Genomic DNA, 20,231 nt, shown 5'->3' with positions numbered 1-20,231 from the left:
GGCAGCGGCGGCGGCTGCTGAAGAGGAGGAGGAGGAGGGGGAGCGGAGGGAGGTGTTTCTGTCAGTTCCGGCTGTTTGTTCGGGAAGTGGATCCGCCGCTGCCGGAGCACCCCGGAGGGAGCTGCGGCTCGCGAGGCCAGCACCGACCCCGCCCGCTAGCGCTCGCCTCCCCCGCCCGCCATGGCCCGGGACTACGACCACCTCTTCAAGCTGCTCATTATCGGCGACAGCGGTAAGGGCCGCAGCGGCCGGAGGCGGCGTGGGCCCTGCCGGGCGCGGCCCGCAGGAGCCTCGGGGAGGACAGGCGGTCAGGGAGGTGCCGGCCCGCGCGGGGCGGGCGGGGCGGCCGGCGGCCCCAGGGGCGCGCGGAGAGGCTCCGGGCCGCGCCGAGGTGAGGCTGGGGTGCCGGGCTGCGGAGCAGGGTGCGCGAGGCTTGGGGCTGGGCGCCCGGTCCACTCGCCGCGCCGGTCCCTGCCTCACGTATGACCTTGGTCAAGTCGCGCGATCTCTGGAGTTGGAGGGACCTGGGTTCTAGTCCTGGGGCTACCAGCTTCCTCACTCTGACCTTGGGCGAGTTGTTTCGCCTTTCCGAGCCTAAGTTCCCTCATCTGAGAAGTGGGGACTTGCCTCGGTGGGTGGTGTGAGTATTGGATGAGATACAGCTGGAAAAGTGCTTAGTACTCGACCTGGCAGAAAGTGAGCTCCAGTTAGATGTTAGCTGTTGATGTGTTATCAGTAGCCTTTGTAAGCCTCGGTTTCTTCCTCTGTAAAATGGGCATATTCCCAGAACCTGCCTCATGGGATTCCTGTGAGGTTTAAATGAGGTAAGACAGGTAAAGCACTTTGTGCAGGGCCTGGTACATTCCTGCTGCATTATTACCTCTGTATGGTTCCATTTCCTCATCTGTAAAATGGAATAGTAATAGCATCTGCCTCACTGGGCTGATTGAGTATTCAATGAGATAATGCACACACAGTGTTCAAAACAGATCCGGGCACATAGTGAGTGCTCAGTGTGTGTTTGCTGTTACATACTGTCTGCTGCTAGACGGGTGTTGGAGGTGGGTTGGCCAACATTACAAAAGTGCTTTGACCATTTATACACTCCTGTAGAGTTCCTAGCTCCCTCTCCAGTGCCTAGTGCAGTGCCTTACACCCAGTAGATGCCTAATGTATACTTATTGAATGAATGAATGAATATCAAGTGTCTTAAGAAAAGATAGGCTGGTTTCTGAGAAAGAGTGGAGGTTTTTTGTTTTTTTTTAACATTTATTTACTTATTTAGTCTGTGCCAGCTCTTAGTTGCGGTAGGTGGGCTCCTTAGTTGCAGCATGGGAACTCTTAGTTGCGGCATGTGTGTGGGCTCTAGTTCCCCGACCAGGGATTGAACCCTGGCCCCCTGCATTGGGAGCGTGGAGTCTTACCCACTGGACCACCAGGGAAGTCCCAGGGTGGAGGGTTTTAGAAGTGTTTGGAGTGTGGCAGGTAAGCAGGTTTATGGGGTGACCAAGGGGTCAGGGAGGCAGGCCCCAGGAGGTTTATGGGAGCATAGCTGAGGTGCTGGGATTTTATGATGGGGAGGGAGGCTTGGGAACGTGCCAGACTTATAGACCAGACCTGAGTTGAGTGTTGGCAGCAGTGTCATGTTACTGGAGGCAGGGGCCAGGTTGGTGGTGGAACACATGGATTGTTAAGGAAAGAGGGGACCAAATCAAAGGGGTTGTCAGACCCTGATGTGGGAGTGCTGTGACGGTGTCATAGCTGGACCAGGAAGGTGGGTGGGTCGTGGTCTCACCGTGGAGCCGGGTTGGGACGTGGCTGGTGGTTTGGATCAGGTGAAGGGTGGTTGAGGCTTCTGAGGCTGCTGGTGGAAGGGAGAAAAGTTAGGGGCTAACTAGGGAGATGAAGAGTAGCTGTGGCTGGGGGAGGAGTTAGAAAGGTGGAGGATGGATTCATTGTGGTTTGAATGAAAGAAAACCAGACAAGCTATGTAGCCTCGCTCTTGGAGATGGCCTCGGGCATTTCACGGGGTCCTGAGGCTTATGCCTTTCAGGTTTTGATTTCAGCCCTCACCTTGGTTCTGAGGGGCTGGCACCAGGGTGATTTCTCTCCTTTTGGAGTCAAAGTCAGGCTACCATGGTCAAGGTCTCTCTCCCTCTGCAAGACATCTGGGGCCTGTGTGTTGATATACAAAAATGAAAAGCATAAGCTTAGCCAGAAGATGCACCCTATTGGCTTTTCTCCCTGGTGAAACCCAGGGGATGGTTTTGGCCCCTTTCTCACTGTACATTTTGCATGGTGTATTGATTTTTCACTCAGAAGTTAGGGGTGGGAGAAGACTCACTGGGTCAAGATTTATGTGACCTGGTTCCTTGTTCAGTCCGAGCGTGTAGGACTACGTTGTGTAGAGGAGATGGATGTTTTACAGTTTAATTTCTCCTGACAGTGAGCTGATACTCAAAGCCCAATGCTTATGAGGCTGGGAGATGGTAGCCATGGAAGTTCAAACTAAGCTTTGGCAACTGAGCAAGGAGACTAACATCACACCCTCCCCTGAACCTGGCTCCTTATGTGATGCTTCCTTAAGGTTTTTCAAACGATTTCATAGACACTCTCATTTGATCCTTACACGTTGCCTGTGTGGTTTGTCAAATAAGGAAACTAAGGCTCAGGGTAGCTGACTGTCTTGCCCCAAGTCACACAGCTCTTCAGAGGCAAAGCCAGGAGTTAATGCACATGACGCTTTGTGAGCAGCTGGTGTGGGGCCTGGCACACAGTAGGCCCTCAATGAGTGTAAGTTTCTTTCTGTATAAATCTAGAGCTCTTCTTCCCACTCTGCCACATCGTACACGCTTCTGGAATACAACCCCTCAGCTTTTGCAGCTCTTGTTTGTGCCTAAGATTGTATACTCTCTCTTATGCTCTTCTGACATTGGCTCTGATTTGTAACAGCATTTCGTCCGATCCATGGGGCCAGCCAGACCCATCCTTAGAACCTGGAGGCCGCAGTGGCTGTTGAAGGTCTAATTGAAGCTTTCGACCTCACAGATGAGTGAACTGAGGCTCGGGGGTGCGGTGTGTGTGTGACCTGTCTGAGCCTATACAGGGAATTAGTTCCTGAGCCAGGATTAAACCTGAGAACACGTTACTCAAAGGTCTAAGGGTTTCCAACAGTCTAGAACCGAAGCAAAGAGGGATGAGGGAACTAGAGCCCAAGGGAGGAGCATGGCCAAGGGTGGGGGCTTCTATGGTGGCATTTTGAGGACCAGAGCATCTGTGTAGGGCAAGAGGAAGAAGGCAGGGGCAAGAAGGAGTTTGATGCAGGGAGAGCAGTGGTGACTGAGAGTGGGGGGTAAGGTTTTTGCAGAGAGAATCTGTCTCCCTGCTACCAAGAGGCATCAAGGGCCAGGGCCTGTGCTCTCTGCAGGGTTGAGGGTGATGGGGCTGGCCTGTCAGGGTGCGTGCTGGACATGGCCCTTGGAAAGCTGCTGGCTTCGGCTGTGGTGAAGGCAGATTGGTACCCATCACTTCCTCCCCTGGGCGGGTGCTGCAGGGTGGAAGGTAGCAGCGTGTGTTCCTAAGGTGGCTTCTTCAGGGGTATTTAGGAAACAGTGTTTCTCTGGGTGGGTTTCCCTTCCTTTCAGCGGGGAGAGCAAGGCCAGAGGTGGTTGCTGGCCTGAAGAAGCCATTGATGTGGTGACTGTAGTGGTTTTGAGCAGCTCTGCAGATGAACTTGGGGTGAATGAAGAGCACCCGGAGAGGCCAAGCTGGGGGGACGCTGCTGCTTCCCTGCTTCACGCAGAGAGCACCCCCCGCCCTTAGACGTATGTGCGTCAGATACCATTTAACTTAAAAAAAGGATGCTGCCGCCCCCCGAAAGTTTGACCACCACTGCTTGGGCTCCTTTTACTGCTGCAGCCGTAGCGTTGGGTAACATGGCTGTCTGTGATTGGCATTGGCTTAGTCATAAATTCACTAAACAGTGTTTTGTTGGCCCCTACTGAGTGCTGGGCCCAGCTTCCAGCCCCGTGAACGTGCAGGGCAAGTGGAGCGAGACCTCCTTCCTAGAGGAACTCATGGCCCGGTGGCCCAGACACAAGGTTTTTGCTGAGTAAGCGGGCCAGGAGGCTCCAGGAGGAAGCAAGGAGCCGGCAGGGCCGATGGGGTGTTGGCGCTGGGCAGAGCGCTGTGAGGGACTAGCCCAGGACTGGGGCTCTCCTCAGGCTGGGCAGGAAGCCTCGCAGAGGAAGTGGCCCCAGCGCGGCAGGCTGCGGCTGAGCGGTGGGGACCGGGGCTGCGGCACCTGTCTGCTCAGAGCTGTGCCCAGCCTGTCTTCAGGATGGTCAGACCCCGGTTCACTCCATGAGACAAGTTCTTCTGGGCATCGCTGGGCGACTCACCCACTTGGAGAGGTCCCCAGAGGAGATCGTCAGAGAGGACTGCCCAGAGAGGACGCCTGGGTCAGCTGGGAATGGGGCAGCGGCAGCTCCCTCTGAGTATCTGGTGAGCGCACGGGTTCCTCCCCACAGCCAGGCACACACACTCAAAGCTCGCTCTTAGCTGGGGGCGTAGGCGTGGGGTCTGAGACCCTGGGTTAAGATCTCCTCTTGTCTAGCTTTGATAGCACTGCTGCTAAGACTCTGACAGGTATGGGACACAGGCCACTTTGGGTTTTTTTGTTCCACTTCCCGAAGCAGATGCAAGAAGACCTCCCAAGCAGCATGTATTGGCAAGAGCCGTGGAACTCCAGGGTGGACAGCCCTGGATTCAGATCCAGCTCCACGCCCCTGCCGAGGCCCCTAGACCAGCCGTGTAGCTTCTTGGAGCCTCTGATACCTCATCTTAATAGATGCAGCTGGACTTGCAGGAACATCCGAGTGCCGGCCGCACGCAGTGCCCTGCGTGTGCTAGTGCTTTCCTTCTGTGCTCGGTTGACCCAGCTGGCTTGGGGGGAGGGCAAGGGCGGGGACAGGAGGACACAGGGCACAGGACAGGTGCACCTGGAGGCTAAAGCTGCCGTGTGTTGAAGTAAAGGGAAGCCACCCTTATGACGGTTCTGCCTGTTCTTGGAACAGGAGAGACTGTGGGAAGTGAAATGGTCTGAGCACCCCTGAGCTGAGGGGTTTCAGGCGGGCGCCCCCCTCGCCGCCCATGTAGCCACCCGTGGCATCAGCCGGGGTGAAGGTGGCCGACAGTCGGTTCAAGTTGTCTGCATCTCACTTTCTTCATGTGCAGAATACCCTGAGGATCTCCAGGGTGCTTTGCAGCCATGCAGCCCCTTGTCTCTCACCAAACCGAAGCTCCACATGTGATGTGCGTTTTCCAGGGACTACATTCTAGACACACCTTGGGGCCAGTATCCCTTGGTCGGCCTTCCCCTGCTTCGTGTCCGTCGTTGGGTCTCTTCCTTGGGGTTGCTGGGCCTGGCCCTCACACGGGCCCAGCTCGTGTCTTACACTGAGATGGAGGAAGAGGTCAGAGATCCAAGGGGAGAGGTGTTCTGGTGCAGGCTGGTTGGGGAGGAAGATGGGTGCTGCTGTGCCTCTGAAGAGTTAGGACTCGGGACCATCTCCCTGAAGAGGGGTAGGGGTTGGAGTGGGGACCCGGGCCTCCTCTCATTTCCTGCTTTCTCCCCTGCAGGTGTCGGCAAGAGCAGTTTACTGTTACGTTTTGCAGACAACACTTTCTCAGGTGAGTGTGTCGCTGGGATGCTGCCGGGTGTTTTGGTTTTAACATCCCTTCCCCTGGCGCCAGAACACCCTGGCCTCTGCCTAACGTCAGAAAAGTCCTCATTCTGATTGCCAGACAGGGGAGGAGGAGGAGGGGGCGTAGGTTAGAAGTCTCTGTGGTCGGTCTTCATCTATCTTGTTCAAAAAAATCCTCCTGCAGGCCCATCCTTTTTCTACTCAGGGTCTTTTTTGTGTCCTAACATTTAAAAAAGAAAGAAAAAGACAAGTTAGGACATGCCTGTATAAAGTGTCAAACAGGAAGGCTCAATACAGTGAAAAAGGAGCACTGCTCTCCACCCCCTGCTCCACCCCCGTCCTGGGTACCCTGGTAGCCTCTGCTCAGTGTGATGTGTCTCTCACTCGACTCCACACGCTGTGAGCCGGCCACTTGCCTTCCCCTCGGCATATCAAGGATCATCCTTGCACGTCTACATGCAGACCTGTGGTACTTTTGAATGGCTGTGCAGCTTCCTGGGCTGTTCAGGGATGCACATCGTTCATAACAGTGTCTTGATGCGTGCATGCTTTCTAGTTGCCTCTATTTTAAGTGGTGCTGTATTTCTTGGGACACACTGTGTGTTTATTCTTGCATAAAAGTGGAGTTACTAGGTCAGGGGGTATGTGCTTTTAAAGTTTTCACAGGTACTGCCAGTTCGCCTTTCACGGAAGCTGTGCTAAGTTGAAGGGGTCTAAAGAGTCCCTTGTCAATGCTGATCAGTACTAGGTCTTAGTGGTGTTCATTTTTGCTCAGCTGATAGGCAAAAAGTGCTGCTCGTTCAGTCTTGTGTTTCCCTGATCACTGGTGAAGTGGGGCACATTTTCATTGGTCGAGCACATCAGGTTCAGTGCAGAGGCTTTGGGCTGTCTTGGCCTCTCTGATCGAGGACTGATGTGTGACTACCTCTGGGAATTCCCGTGATGCAATTGAGGGGCGAGCTTCACTTAGGAAGTGATTACATGGTGGACGCCTCTCTCTTGAGGAAGGGAGAGGTGGGTTTCTCCTGACAGTGGCCCTGCACACCCCTGGTGGCATGACATTGGAAAGAGTTGTCTTCTCTATGTGACCATGAGTGTGACTGAGTCTCAGCTCATCTTTAAAAGTGGGACCGATCCCCATCCCTCCCACGTAGGGTTACTGCGAGGATTCCCCAGGACTAAGTAATCTCTCAGTAAACACCAGGGGTTTGTCGTTGTCTCCTGTTCGAGAATGGTGACTAGTGGGCACTTCTCACTGTGCTGGAAAACATTCCTCTTCCTCCTTATGTCCCTCCTGTCAGCTCTCAACTCTTGGAGGGTTCTCTTTTGCAACCTCTCTCCTCCTTTCCATTTCTACTACCAGTTCAGACTGCTGTTGATTCTAGCCCAAAGCATTACAGCAGCTCCTGCCCATCCTGTACCAGACTGCTGAGTTTATCTTGCTAATACATGTCTCTGGCAGGGTTTCCTCTGTTTAAAAACCTCAGCGGTCCTCTCAAGTGAGCAGAGTTCACAGCAAGGTTTCTCCACTGTAGCACCACTGATGCTCTGGGCCCTGTAGTTCTTTGCTGTGGCGACTGTCCTGTGCATTGAAGGATGCTGAGCAGCATCCCTGGGCTCCACCCACTAGATGCCAGCACCCTTCCCCCTCCCAGTTGTGACAACCGAAAATGTCTCCAGACATTTCCAAGTGTCCTCTGGGGGGTGACTCAACAATCCTCTATTGAAAACCACTGGCCTTCATAATCTATCTTCAGTTCACCTTTCCAGCTTCCTACCTCATGCTGTCTGTTCATGCTTTTTTGTGTTTTCACTAGCTCGCTCACTTATTCAGCCATCAGCTGTGTATCAAGTGCCCACAGCACTAGGTGCTGGACTGCTCTCCTTGGTGTAATCCAGTCCCCGCAGAGAGCCAGATGCCGCCTTGTCCTCTGTGCTGCCTCAGTTCTTTTCTTCTGGGTGGGATGTCTTTCCCCCAGCTAATCTCAGCCTTTGAAATCATACCTATTCTTTCAAGCCAGGTCTAAATGTGACTTGCGCCCGAGAGCCTTCCTTGATCTCCACCCCACTTTGAACTTTGACCTTTCCTATCCATTCTACACACTTGATAGAGTCAGTTGTGTGTGTGTCTTGTCTGCGGCACCGGGTCACGCTGTCAGCTCCAAATGGAGTGAGAACATGGGCTCTTCTAGCATTCGGGCCTTTGTAAGCCTGGACAGGACTATTCTGTTGCCAGAAATTCTCTTTAACTCCATCTTTCACACAGATGCCCCAAGAGAGCTATTTACAATGCAGCGCTCATGCTTGGATTAAACCCTTCAATGCCTCCCTGTAACACACAAAAGAGAAAGTCCAAGCTCTTGAAAATGGCACAAAGGCCAAGATCTGGCCTTGCTCACCTCCACCCCGAACCTGCCTCCCTCCGTGTGCTTGACCTCAGGCCACTACCCCCCCGCCCCCCCCCCCCACACCACTGCTATGTTTGCTGCCATCTCCTCTGCCTGGAGCAGTGTTTTTCAAATTGCAGGTCGGGACTTAGTTTTATTTTTTATTGGAGTATAGCTGATTTACACTGTTGTGTTACTTTCTGCTGTACAGCAAAGTGAATCAGTTATACAAATACATATATCCACTCTTTTTTGGATTCTTTTCTCATACAGAGTATTACAGAGTAGTATCCTGTTATATATATATAATAGGTCCTTATTAGTGATCTATTTTATTTGTATATAGATATATATATTTTACATATAGTAGTGTGCATATGACTTGTTTGTGTTTCAGGAAGTTAATTTTGTGGGTCATTTAAAATGTTTGGACTAGAAAAGAGAAGCCCGGAATGCATCATAGGCTCCCACCGTTCCCAGGCCACAGTGAACGTGTCCATGCCCCGGCCACTCTAGTAGAGGGGCATGTCCCCTCCCCCCAGTCACATCCCCTGTTTTATTTCCTTTGTGGCACTCGTTGCTCTTGAAATTGTCTTCTTTATCACTGTTTCATTGTATCCTGCCTGTTGCCCTCACCTTGGGGCTCGGACTTTGTCTTTTTTGTTCAGGGCTGTGTCCTCCAGGCACTTGGAGTGAGCGAGGCGGGACAGTGGAGCCCAGGGTCACCTGTGCCCTTTAGGGCGTGGTCTGACTAGGGCGGCCTGTGGGCCCTGCTAACATCTGTGTGTGTGCAGGCAGTTACATCACCACGATCGGAGTGGATTTTAAGATTCGGACTGTGGAGATCAACGGGGAGAAAGTGAAGCTGCAGATCTGGGACACGGCCGGGCAGGAGCGCTTCCGCACCATCACCTCCACGTGAGTCAGGCCAGCCCCGCTCCTGCTCAGACCCCTTGCCACCGACATTCAGGCACAGTTGAGCCACTAGTGCCGGGTCACGATAGAGATGCCACTGGGTCGGGCCCCCGCGACTGTTGGGAGGTGAGAGCTCCTTGCCGGCTGCAGTGGGTTGCGTCAAGTGGGGTCCTTCCTCTTCCTGAGACTGCAAGAAGAGGAGGGGGCGTGGCGGGACAGCGCGCGCCAGTCCGCTGACCCTCTGGCCTTTGGTTCCTTTGTCTTTAAAATGGGGTAGCAGTGGTGATGTTGGCTTTGCCAGGTGGTGAAACACTTAGGCAATGACAGTGCTCTTGTTAGGTGTCAGCTGTGACAGCCGGGGTTGTGGGGTCAGCCGTGCAGGCTCCCGTCACCACCCTGACTTCCGGGAGGGGGCTTCCCTCCGCTGGGAGGCCTGGAAGGAGCACTGGTAGTTAGGAGGCCGTTGGGTGGCCCCTCCTCCCCAAAGCTGTCTACTGGGAACCCAGCTCACGCTGAGGGCTGTCCTCCTTTGCTGCTGCAGTACCTTTGTGATTCTTAGCTGTAAACAGGAGGAAAACCTAGCTGGAGCGCCAGACAGCAGGGGTCCTGTGGAGTGGCTGTTGGTTAATGGAACAGGTTCCAGGAAAGAGCAGGGCTATGAAGGCAGACACTTGGGAATTTACATTTTTGCTCTGCTTTGTGACCTTGGGCAAGTTGCCTAAACTCTATGCTTCAGTTTCCCAGGGGGCTTGTCTTTGGGACTTGCTGTAATGCCGAGTCCAGTGTGCTTGGGGACATCCACGTGTGAACATGGATGATTCCACTGAGCTCCCTGCAGCTGGTACTCTCATCATCCCTGTTTTACAAACGAGGGAGCTTCCGAGGGGGTCCTGCTCCCTGTCATGGGCAGTGCCTGCGCTCCACACTGAGATGTGTGCAGAGCAGGAGCCAGCGCCTGGCCTGGAGTAGTCGCTTCTTCCATCGGCCTCTCCTTTGCCTCCCCCAGCAGAGCCTGTGTGAGTGGGGGTCTTGGGAAGGCACGAGGGAGTGTCGTCTCCTCCCGGCAGGGTGAAAATGGGGCAGACCCCCGGCTGGCCACCCATCCAAGAGGTGGCTCAGGATCTGAGGGGTGGGAAGTGTGAGGGTCGAAGAGCCCCCACGGTGGTGGCTGGGAGTGTCGGGGTGTCCAGGGGTGCCAGCTGGGTGGGTGGGTGGCCCTGGTCAAGGGGCTTTAAGGGGCCAGAGCCTGAGCAGGCCTGGAGCGGGGGCGGGCTTCTGTCACTGGGCCAGCCCTGTGGTGAGCACACGAGCCAGGATCTGTGACTCCCCGAGACCCTGGGGGTCCCCAGTCCTGGGGGCTGCCCAAGGCAGGTCTCTGCAACTACTTCCCGATGAGCTGCCTGAGCCCCCTTGTGTCTTGGCAGCTGCCAGTGAGGCCTCAGCTAAGGAGGGCAGCTGGGGTCAGGGGGTCCTTGGGGTAGGACAGACATCATGAGCTTTGGGCAGCCCAAGCATCTAGGCCTGAATAAGACCAAGACCTCTTGTCGGGGTCGGGAGGAACGGGCACTGACCCCAGATATCCTTACTCTGGGCTGGGACTGTCGCCAAAGACCTTACCTGCTTCATTTCATTTAATCCTGATAAAAAGTCCTGTGATTATCTCCAATTTACAGACAAGAAAACTGAGGCCCAGAGAGGGTGAAGTAACCTAGCTTGCTTGGTTAGGAGTTGAACTGAAGTCTGGCTGATGCTGAAGCTCTTGCCTTTAACTGGTCCACAGCTCTGCTCTCTGCTGGCCCTCCACCGCCAAGGGACTGGGGCTGGGGCTGAGGCAGACGGCAGATGCTCTGGTGCCTCCTGTGGGTTAAAACCAGTCAGGGAATTCAGGGCATCTGAGGATACTGGGCCTGTGGCCACAAGAAATGCTCCAGGCAGGGCAGTGGGGCGGGGGAGCCTGAGCCTTTTCAGCAGAGAAGCACGGCCCTGCCAGGCCGGCCATCCTGAGGTCAGCTCCTTCCAGGGCATCGGGAAGAGGGGGAACTGCCTCACTCATCCTCTGGGGGAGAACTCCGCTGCCTGCAGGCAATCTGGGTTTGCACAGGAAGGGGGAGTGCCGCACGCCAGTCGGCCTGCCTGGGGGCTGAGGGAAGGAGTCTGGAGTTTGTTTCAAGAGTTTGTTCTCTTCCAAGGATTGGGGCAATCGGGGGGCAATAACGTGGCCTTTTCTGATTCAGGGCATTAAAAGAGAAACTAAAATTGCATCCTGTTAGCCTGCTGAGAACGCCCTGTTGTCCCCCTCACTATTTCTTGCCTCCTGGTGGCTGGGGTTCACTGACCCTGAGCTGTGTCTGGGGGCACGGGCTGGGGTGGGGTGCTGAGGGCAGAGGGCGAGGCGGAGGCAGGGAAGCCCCTTCCGTACCTGGCCCTGGGCTCAGACCCAGGCTGTGGCTTGCAGCAGTTCACTCCACTCAGCCTTACATCCTCACTGGTGACGTGGTGACCCTCCTGTCTTGTACCAGGTGTGGCAAAGATCAGTAAGGTCGTGGGTGTGAAGCACCGGCGCTGTGTTGGCATAGAGCCAAGTTGTGGCGCGTGGACGTGATGACTGATGGAGGAGGAGGTGGAAGCCCAGCACACCGGTGCCCTCCTCGCCCGAGCTCTGAGCTCCGGACTGGTTCTCTCGGGTGACACCCCCTTGCCTGGGTCCCAGAGAAGGCGGAGGGTCCCGGGGAGCAGTGGGGGCTTGTGCTGGGGCCGCGGCTGTAGGTATTTCTTGGCATCTTCAACTGTCTTCAGCAAAGGAGGGTCTGGAAACACAGTCCACTGCTCGCATGTCCTTTGTTGGAGGGGGACAATCATCTGTCCTCACCGGTTCCCGGCATGCTCTCCTGCACCTGCTCAGGTGGGTGTCCACCAGGTGGACCCAGGTGATGACCTGGTGCTCTAGGGGGCAGGGAGGGGCAGGGCCTGGATGGCTTGATTGTTCGGGCTCCCCAGGGCAGGGCGCTGTGTCCCCAGGAAGGCAGAGCTGCGGGCAGATGAAGCTCCTGGGGGATGTCAGCGGGTGTCTGAGGGTGGAGAGCCGGGGTCGTGAGAGAGGCTGGGCTTTTCTCACTGCCTTGGTGGCCGGCCTGCGGAAGCTGCTATCGCTGCTGCCTGCCATGGTGTCCCTTGGTTTTCTTCCATCTGTGTCGGGGGCCCAGATTGTCACTGAAGGAATAGTAATAGTGATAATAAAGAGCTGGCCCTTGTGGAAATATGTATTATCTCCTTAGTCCTCACAACCACCCCAAGAGTCCTAGTACCCCCATTTTACAGTTGAGGAAACCGAGGTGCCATGAGGTGCACGCAGTAACCTTCCCAGGGCCCCACAGCCTTTCATAGATGGAGCTCGTTTGACCTGTGTCCTGTGATCGGGCCTCGACTGTGAGGGGTCGGCCAGAGTGCTGACGGGCAGGCAGGTAAGAGCACAGCTGCACCTGCCAGCCTGGCCGGCCCCATCCTCGTGCAGCCTGTGGTGCCTCAGAACCGCCACCTGGGAGGGCTGCTTTCCTACGGGCTTGGGGCCCTGATGAGCCCCGGGAGGGCAGAGGCGCTATGGGCTGGGTCGGGGGGGAGTCCCCGTCTACCCGTGAGCACGGCCTGTTGCAGGCAGTGGTTCTTACCCTCGTTGTTCTCAGAAACCCCTGGTGAGTGAGAATCTCTGCAGCGCTGGGTGATGTGACGTGTCAGGGCAAGGGGTGTCACCTGGCTGCTGGGTCAGTGAAGGCTCTCTGGAGAAGTGTGAGGCTCTGTCCTCCTCTTCTTTCCAGCGTTGATGTCCTCCATCTGTCCTCCTGAACCATGTGAGTGAAGGGGGATGTGGCGTCTGGAGAGGAATGTTCACATCCTCCTGCCTTGCAGACCTTCCAGCTGACCGTAGGCGCCGGGGTCTATGCTTTTGGATGTGTCCTGATGCCCAGGTCATTTCCATGCCCTACCTGCCCCCCGGCCTGGATGAGCCTGGAGTGGCAGGAGGGGAGGTGCCCACCTGCCCCCAGGGGAGTGAGAACAGACCTTGGCAGTCTTCACAAGTGGTGCGTGTTCTTGGAATGGCATTTTACTATGACAGATTTGAGGACAGAAAAAAGTTTTGAATGTTAAAAAGAGGACAGTGGTAATATGATGTCAAATGCAAACATCGCCTGAATTTTAAAAATAAAACAACTTCAAAGAAGTTTCAAGCTGTTGGCAGCCTCTGAACAATTTGGTTGGCCACCGCAGGGCCGAGCGCTCCCTACTTACCGTGCCTGGGGAGCAGCATGAGCAGCAGTGCTGCCGGCGTCCTACCTGCTGGCTGGGCTCTGGATGTCCAGCCGAGGCCGGAGGGAGAGGAGATACCAGGCGTGCTGGGGGAAAGCACTCGCCCCCTCGCCGTTTCCCAGCCACTGTCTGGATGCGGGCAGGCGGGTCCTGCGAAGGGGCTACTCTTGTTTAGGCTGAAGCTCTGACGCAGACCCTGGCCCTACAGATATTATCGGGGGACCCACGGGGTCATCGTGGTCTATGACGTCACCAGCGCCGAATCCTTTGTCAACGTCAAGCGGTGGCTTCACGAAATCAACCAGAACTGTGATGATGTGTGCCGGATACTAGGTGAGGCTGGACCCAGCAGGGTAGACAGTGGGATGGAGGGTGGCAGGGCGTTCCCATGGGGCTGGGCTGACTCTGCTTTGCCTTGAAGTGGGGAATAAGAATGACGACCCTGAGCGGAAGGTGGTGGAGACAGAAGACGCCTACAAATTCGCTGGGCAGATGGGGATCCAGTTGTTTGAGACCAGCGCCAAGGAGAATGTCAACGTGGAAGAGGTGAGGCCTGCGCCGGAGGGGCAGGGGGTGAGCACGGCCCAGCTCTGCTCCACCACCATGGCCTCCTTGCCCCACCCTGGCCTGCCCGGGGCATCCAGGTGGCCGACAGAAAACATCACAGTAACGGCCGTTGAATGAGTGCCTCCTGTGTGTGCCAGGCCTTGTGCTAGGCTCTTTACAGGTGCCACCTCATATCTCAACAGTCCTCTGAGGTAAATTAGTCCCATGTTTCAAATGGGAAACAGGTTCCAGCTCGTGAGAAGCTGAGTCAAACTATGACGTGCTCCACACCACAGCCGTGCACAGTGTCCACTCAGTCCTCTGCCTCCCCGTCCCTCCCCACTGTCACCTCTTCCTGCTCTCTGGCTTTCCTTGGGGCCTTGGCCTCCTGTAGAGACCAGCTAGCTTTCCTGTGGCCTCCAGAGCTTGCTTGGGTGGGTGTCTGGGCGAGCCCCCCAAGGCATCTGGGGAGGCACATCCCCTCAGACTGGCTGGGCCTCTAGACCGGGGCAGCCTCCTGTCACTTAATGCTGCAGCTGCTGGAAAGCACTTGTGAGTCTTTGGAGAAAAGCAGGACCTTTTGCCACAAGCCCAGGCTGGCTGCCCTCATGGCTTCAGGAGGGTCCTGCCTGTGGGGTTTGGAGCCCAGGGGTGCCAGATCCCACTGCGTCCTGGGCTCGGGCTGCCTGATGGCAGGGACCCCGGGCGCCTGCGTCAGGCTAGGGTCACAGTGTGGGCTTTTCCACTTAGGGGCCTGTGGCGGGGCCCTGAGTCCTCTCCACGCTCCGCTGTTGCTTGTGTAGATTGGGGTGGGGTGAGAGCCTCTGCCTCCCGGGTTGCGGGAATGAGTGAAGCAAATTATGTCACGTACTTGCTACCTTTCCCAGAAGTGGAGGAGAGCTGTGGGGTGGTCCGGGGAAGGTTCTAGGCAGGGTGTGCAGGGAGGTAGCGTGGAGCGGGCAGGCTCTGGGTGCTTCTGGTCCGTCGCAGGGGCACCTTTATCTGTGTTGTCTGGAGTCCAACTGAAGGAAAGGAGTTCTTTCTCCTTTAAGAGAAAGACTGGAAAACCCCTTCCCTGAGACGTAGCTCAAAGGTCTTTGATTGTTGTTCCTCCTTGACCTTTATAATTCACCACCTCCTTCTAGATAGGGTTTGAAGACACACATACAAAAAAAACTCATCTGTAGAACTAGAAAGCTGGGCCTGGGGAGGCAGGGAGTTGGCCACGCTGTGATGGGGCCTCCACGCTGGTCTGAGGCCTGCCCTGCCTCTTTCACCCTCACAGATGTTCAACTGCATCACAGAGCTGGTCCTCCGAGCAAAGAAAGACAACTTAGCGAAACAGCAGCAGCAACAACAGAACGATGTGGTGAAGCTCACGAAGAACAGTAAACGAAAGAAACGCTGCTGCTAATGCCCCCAGCCCACTGCAGAGACTGCACTGCGGCCACTCCCCCTGCCCCAGGCCAGGGGGCTCCTCTCCTCGGGGGACACTGTTTCGTGCCGTTATTTAAAGAATTCTCTCCACGTTTTTGTACCGGGAGGCGCCATCGGCACTTCCTCCCCTCCCCCATCGAGTGCCAAGAAGGTGTTGGACAGCCTGCCCTTCCCTTCTGGCGCCCCTGCCCCCCGGCCAAGGCGCCTGGGCCCGGCGAGGATGCTGCCAGCCAAGCGGACTGATTAACCGGAGTTTGTACATAATGTATATTGCTTTAACCAGCGCATCACCCTTGTTCTGCTCTGGCTCTTGCCTCCCTAATGCCAGCCTGCTGCGACACCCCCTCCCCACCCAACCCCAACTTACTGCCAGCAGCTTCCTGAGGGGACAGGATTACATGCTAGACATACCTTTTGCCAACCTGGGCTGGTGAAGAGGGCTCCACGTGACTCGTTCTCTCCTGCAGGCTGTCGGTGTCTGTCCCTGGCATGTAGGGGCTCACCCCTGTTCAGGGCCTCTGCCGGCCCAGCTCCCTCCCCTCTCCATCCCATCCTGTAACCATTCTGGCAGCTGGGGAAACCTGGCCTTGAAGTGGGCCTGGGGTTCCCATCAGAGGCCTGGCCCTGCATTTCCACAGAAGGAGTCACTCCTGCCCTTTGGCCAACGGATTTCTTGTCCTGCCTTCCAGATGCCTCTGAGCTACAAACCCAAGGGAGCCGTGGCTTCTAATTTATATACCAACCTGTTTTGGTTCCAACAGAAAGGTAGGGGTGTGTTTGTGCAGGGATGGGCTTGCAGGGGGACTAAGGAGCATCATTTTAACAGATAAAGAAAAATGAAGCCAAATCAAATGAATTAAGTTCCTCATACTCTTTTTCTCTTACTGAGGTTTGGTTGGCACAGCAGCAAAAGTTGTGGCCGCCCCACTTTGGGTCCAGTGTTTTTAGAAAAACTGAATGGCTTCCTGTCATCGTGGAGCCGGGCTCTTGGCCGAGCGGCTCTGCCTTCCCGGTGGTTTGCTGGTGGGAAAGGAGGGGCCTTCCACCCCGGTCTCTGTCGGCCCAGGGCCTCCCGCTGAGTCGTGGGTCTCCGATGCAGCCCCAGGCACCTTTGAGTGTGGGGAGTGGGTGCCAGGGGCCGCTGGGCTGTGGGGACAATGTCTCTGAGCTGCACGCAGGCAGCCTTGGATCACTGACAGGACTGTTTTAGTACAAAGGTAGCATGAGGATTTCTTAGTGAATGGGAAGGAATGGCCGCTGGGGCTGGGAGCCAGCTCTGACCCACCGTGGTGCCCTGGAGGAGAAACCAGGGTCGTCTGCACTTGATGACTGTCACCGCCACCCCCTCGAGACGCTTCATTCACCTTTCCTCTAAAAGGATCACGTAACCTGGGAATAATTTATTTCAACACCATGATGTGTTTTACGAGATTTCCTTTCCTAGGTGATTTCCAGGCCAAGCCCTGATTGGACAATCACATCACAGATCTCACTGCACATTTTCCATGTCACTGTTGATGGGTTTTCAATCAGTAAAAAACTGGGGGTTTCTTGTGACCTGTCTCTCCACTTCCCCAAACTGCCAAAAGCCCATAGTTCTGTGTGACAGGCCTTCACTTTGGAGCCACAGGATGAGGTGGGAGCGCTGGGCCTGGAAAGGCGGTGCTGTGGGGGTGACAGCAGGTAGCCCTGTCTGGTTGGGGTGCTGAGAGCCACAGCATGGTCTCCATCCTCAGGACCGTCCTGGTGACCACAGGTCCCGTGGGTGGAGGGTGTGGAGAGCTCAGGCCTCCTGGGTGGGCCACAGCTCGGCTCTGAGGTGACACTGGTGTGGCAGTGCTTGCAAATTCAAGCGGCAAGAGGAGGGGGTCCTGGAAGTTTCCAGCCCAGGCTAGAAGCCACCGTGGCTTCTGGCAGCTGGACATCCGGACCCAGGTGGTGGGGTGATTTGGTGATGACAGTGTGCCTGTCCCGCTGAGTGTCACACACATGAATGGGGGGGTGGGGGAGGGGGAATTCAGGGCTGGACCGGCATCGTGGTGGACCTGATGTGAAATTCCTGTTGAACAACAAAACTTTTAAATGGTTTGCTAGGATTATTTCTGTATTGAAAATTTCTAATTATGCTTTTTAAAAAAATACTAAAAATAAAGGTTCAAGCTGCCAGATTTTCTTCCAGGGTCTGTTTCCTCTCCTCCAGCTGTGCTCTGGGTGGGCCTGGCTGCTTCCCACCCATTGTGTCCAGCTCTTGTTTGTTCTGGTCTGAGTCCTGCACAGGTGCCCATCAAGGCTCAGGGATGCTTTCAGAAGCCAAGTTTGTTTTCTCCATGAAAGGTGGGTCCGGGTTGAGCTTCCCCTCTGGCTGGGAGCACACATGGTAAGATGCCAGGGGAAATGCCATGTTTATTCTCCGTGTGCCCAGAAGGATGCAGCGGAAGCTTTGCCTACAGTGATTTCTTTCTGCCTCAGAGTTTCTGCCAAGCTGTTGGATCTGCTCACGGCTTGGTAAGCGGTGCTGGCAGGGCCTGCCTGTAGCTGGGCAGCTGCGGTGCTGGCAGGGAGCCCGGGGCCAGGGTGGGCGTAGACATGGTGCCTTGGGTCACTGCTCACAAAACAACTGTCACTGATGGGCTGCCTCCACTCTCCAGGGGAGGTGCCTTTTCCTGGCTGAATCCATTGATTTTGCACCAACACATGAGGTGACCTCCCAGGTGCATGGGTGACTCACTCTCACTGCCTTTTCACAGCCAGCCAGCCAGCGATTCGAAAACGTAAAGCTGCATTCTGCCCAAACACCCCCTCTAGGTACCCAGTGACTGAGGCGAGAAGCTCTGTAGAAATTCATTTTATTCTTGAGACTATTTTCAAAAGAAGCAGTGGTGTGCTGTTTTTCTAAAAATATGCCTTTATAGATTCATATATAATATGTATATTATAAAATCCATACATGTATTTACATGATTGCTACATACAAAATTACAGCACTGTGGTATGTACATATCTATAGGTACATTCTTTCCACTCATCCCTGCTGTGCTTTTCCCATGTGAGGGAGGGAGACGAGCCTTTGTAAAGCGGCTTGCAGGCTGGCTCAGTCCGGGTACCTCTGAGTCAGGGCCTCAGCAGAGAAGGTGAAGTGGTCGCTGAGGAAGGATCAGGAGTCGGGTCGCCGGGTTGGTCCTTCTGTGGGCCCGGTGGGCAGCATGTGGAGGCGTCCACCCCGTGGTGCCAACACTGCCCTTGAGGTGGAATGGCTGACCACAGACCCCTCTGGAGCCATTCTGTGGCCTAGACTTAATTGGCCGAGCCAAGAACTTGTATAGGTAAGGGGTGCCAGGGACCTGTGGGAGGAGCAGACCCCTCTCAGCCCTGGCGCCAGGAAGGGGAGAGGGCTGAGGGCTAAGCCTCCAGAGGGCCCCGTTGAGGAGGAAGGCCTGCACTGGAGGGGGTGGGGGAGGGAGGGCAGCAGTGGCAGGGGCTGGGGCAGGCCCTTCTCCCTCTTAGGCTCGGGGTGGCCTCAGCCAAGCCCCGGCAGGGCCCGCTGTGGCCGAGTGCGAGAGTAGCCCTAGCCGTCAGGCCCCACAGGCTGGGGCTCCTGGCCCGTAGGTGCTCCAGCAGAGGTGCATGCACGCGGGTGAGGGGCCGCTTCCTCCCTGGGCCAGGCGTTGCTGGAGGGTGGGGTTCAGGCTGGGGCCTGGTGCCCTGCAGGACTAGGCCCCCGTGGCTCAGACCAGCTGGGGGCAGCCAGGGCCTCCTGAGGCATGCAGAAAGGGCCTCCATTTCTTCCGTTCCCCGTATTCCAAAGCAGAAGGGCAACGGTGCTTGGGGTTGGGCACGGGAGTCATTGAGGGGTAGGCGGGGTGGGTTGTGATCCATCAGGTCTGAGCAGCAGAGCCCAACCAAGGGGCCACTCTGGAGGCAGTCCGAGCCCTGCTCAACAGCAGCGGATCCCAGGGAAGCCCAGGCTGGGTGCGGCCAGGCAGTGGGGACAAGGCTCCTGCCCGTCCCTCTGTTGAGAGCAGCCTTCAGAGGCCGAGTGGGCCCTCCTCGATGACTTGGCCCCTGTGTGGGTGGGCAGTGTGGCCGCTGAGCCTGGCCCGGGGGTGGGGTCTGGTGTGCACACATGGTGCGCTGCTCACATGCCCCCTTTTCAGTCGCCTCCAGTGCACCCATCCTTGCTGGCCTGACTCCTCCCAGTTTAAATTTTCCTGAAGAATGAGAAGAGCCGTTTGCCTTCAGCGGTGCTGGGCTCATCGCCACGCCCCGAGCCGTGGGCCCTGGAGAGGGCAGCAGCAGGCCGGCTCTGTTCCTTCAGGTGCGTGTCCATCAGCTGTCGGTCAATGACCCTGTGCATGTCATCCTGCAGAGGGCAGAGCGGAGGGGGCTGAGCAGCTCTGACCCGGCGCTGCGGGTGGGCGGGGAGGTGGCAAATGTAGGAAGCACGAGAGATGAGGATGAGGGATGAGATGAGTGAGCGGCTGCAGCCACGGCTGCCCCGATGCGACCAAGCAAGCAGCAAGTGTGGATGCAGTGCGGGGACACAACAGTAGCCACGCGGCACCTCCAGTCTCCTCAGGGCTTGGGCTGGCTTCTCACTAATATTACTCCCTCGGCTGACCCCGCAGACCAGGTGTGTCTCTGTGGGCCCAGAGGATGGCCGCAGCTGATACTTGCCTGTCTGCCTCTCCACCCAGCCTGCCAGCCCACACCAGTGCTCAGCCTTGCCTGTGACCGGCCCTCTCTGTCCTGCTTCCTGTGTCCCCTTGGGTCTGGGTGGGCACCTCTCACTTGGTACCCACCCCCCACCAAACCCTGGGGTGGCCTCAGCTTGCCAGCTCTCCAGCCTAACATCCTGGCCACAGGGGGCTTTTCCTGCCCCTTCGTCCCCTTCAAATTACTACCTGCCTGAACTGCTGATGCCCATGCACCCCTGGCAGGC

The 20,231-nt window shown here is 56.2% G+C and overlaps 2 protein-coding genes across 7 annotated transcripts in view; one reads left to right on the top strand and one right to left on the bottom strand.

Moving 5' to 3' along the window:
* Nucleotide 1: 1 nt before the first annotated feature.
* On the top strand, nucleotides 2-17,460 carry RAB35 (RAB35, member RAS oncogene family). Of its 3 annotated transcripts, none has more exons than XM_089894552.1 (6): nucleotides 9-232; nucleotides 5,641-5,691; nucleotides 8,887-9,010; nucleotides 13,518-13,642; nucleotides 13,731-13,855; nucleotides 15,001-15,134. In XM_089894552.1, exons 1-6 carry the CDS (start codon nucleotides 181-183, stop codon nucleotides 15,040-15,042), a joined length of 519 nt encoding a protein of 172 aa, XP_089750678.1. In that variant the 5' UTR covers nucleotides 9-180; the 3' UTR covers nucleotides 15,043-15,134. The 3 variants fall into 3 exon arrangements, with proteins under 3 accessions (XP_022456046.1, XP_089750678.1, XP_022456045.1); XM_022600337.3 differs by lacking the exon at nucleotides 15,001-15,134 and adding an exon at nucleotides 15,141-17,460 and having other exon boundaries at nucleotides 19-232; XM_022600338.3 differs by lacking the exons at nucleotides 13,731-13,855; nucleotides 15,001-15,134 and adding an exon at nucleotides 15,141-17,460 and having other exon boundaries at nucleotides 2-232.
* The window catches only part of BICDL1 (BICD family like cargo adaptor 1), a 99,355-nt gene continuing 96,277 nt past the window's right edge, over nucleotides 17,154-20,231 (bottom strand). For 2 of the 4 annotated variants that reach the window (XM_022600335.3, XM_022600336.3), the window contains one exon: nucleotides 17,154-19,652. In XM_022600335.3, the coding sequence (XP_022456043.1) occupies nucleotides 19,491-19,652 (162 nt within the window). In that variant the 3' untranslated portion in view covers nucleotides 17,154-19,490. Of the gene's footprint in view, nucleotides 19,698-20,231 lie in introns of all 4 variants that reach the window. The other 2 variants (XM_089894550.1, XM_089894551.1) reach the window with 1 other exon arrangement.

Source organism: Delphinapterus leucas, chromosome 14, assembly GCF_059928025.1.
Source record: "Delphinapterus leucas isolate spDelLeu-1000000601 "Yukka" chromosome 14, BTC_Dleu_Yukka2, whole genome shotgun sequence".
Classification (NCBI taxonomy): Eukaryota; Metazoa; Chordata; class Mammalia; order Artiodactyla; family Monodontidae; genus Delphinapterus; species Delphinapterus leucas.
The sequence above is the reverse complement of the archived record's forward strand: the minus strand, read 5'-3'. Positions and strand labels throughout refer to the sequence as shown.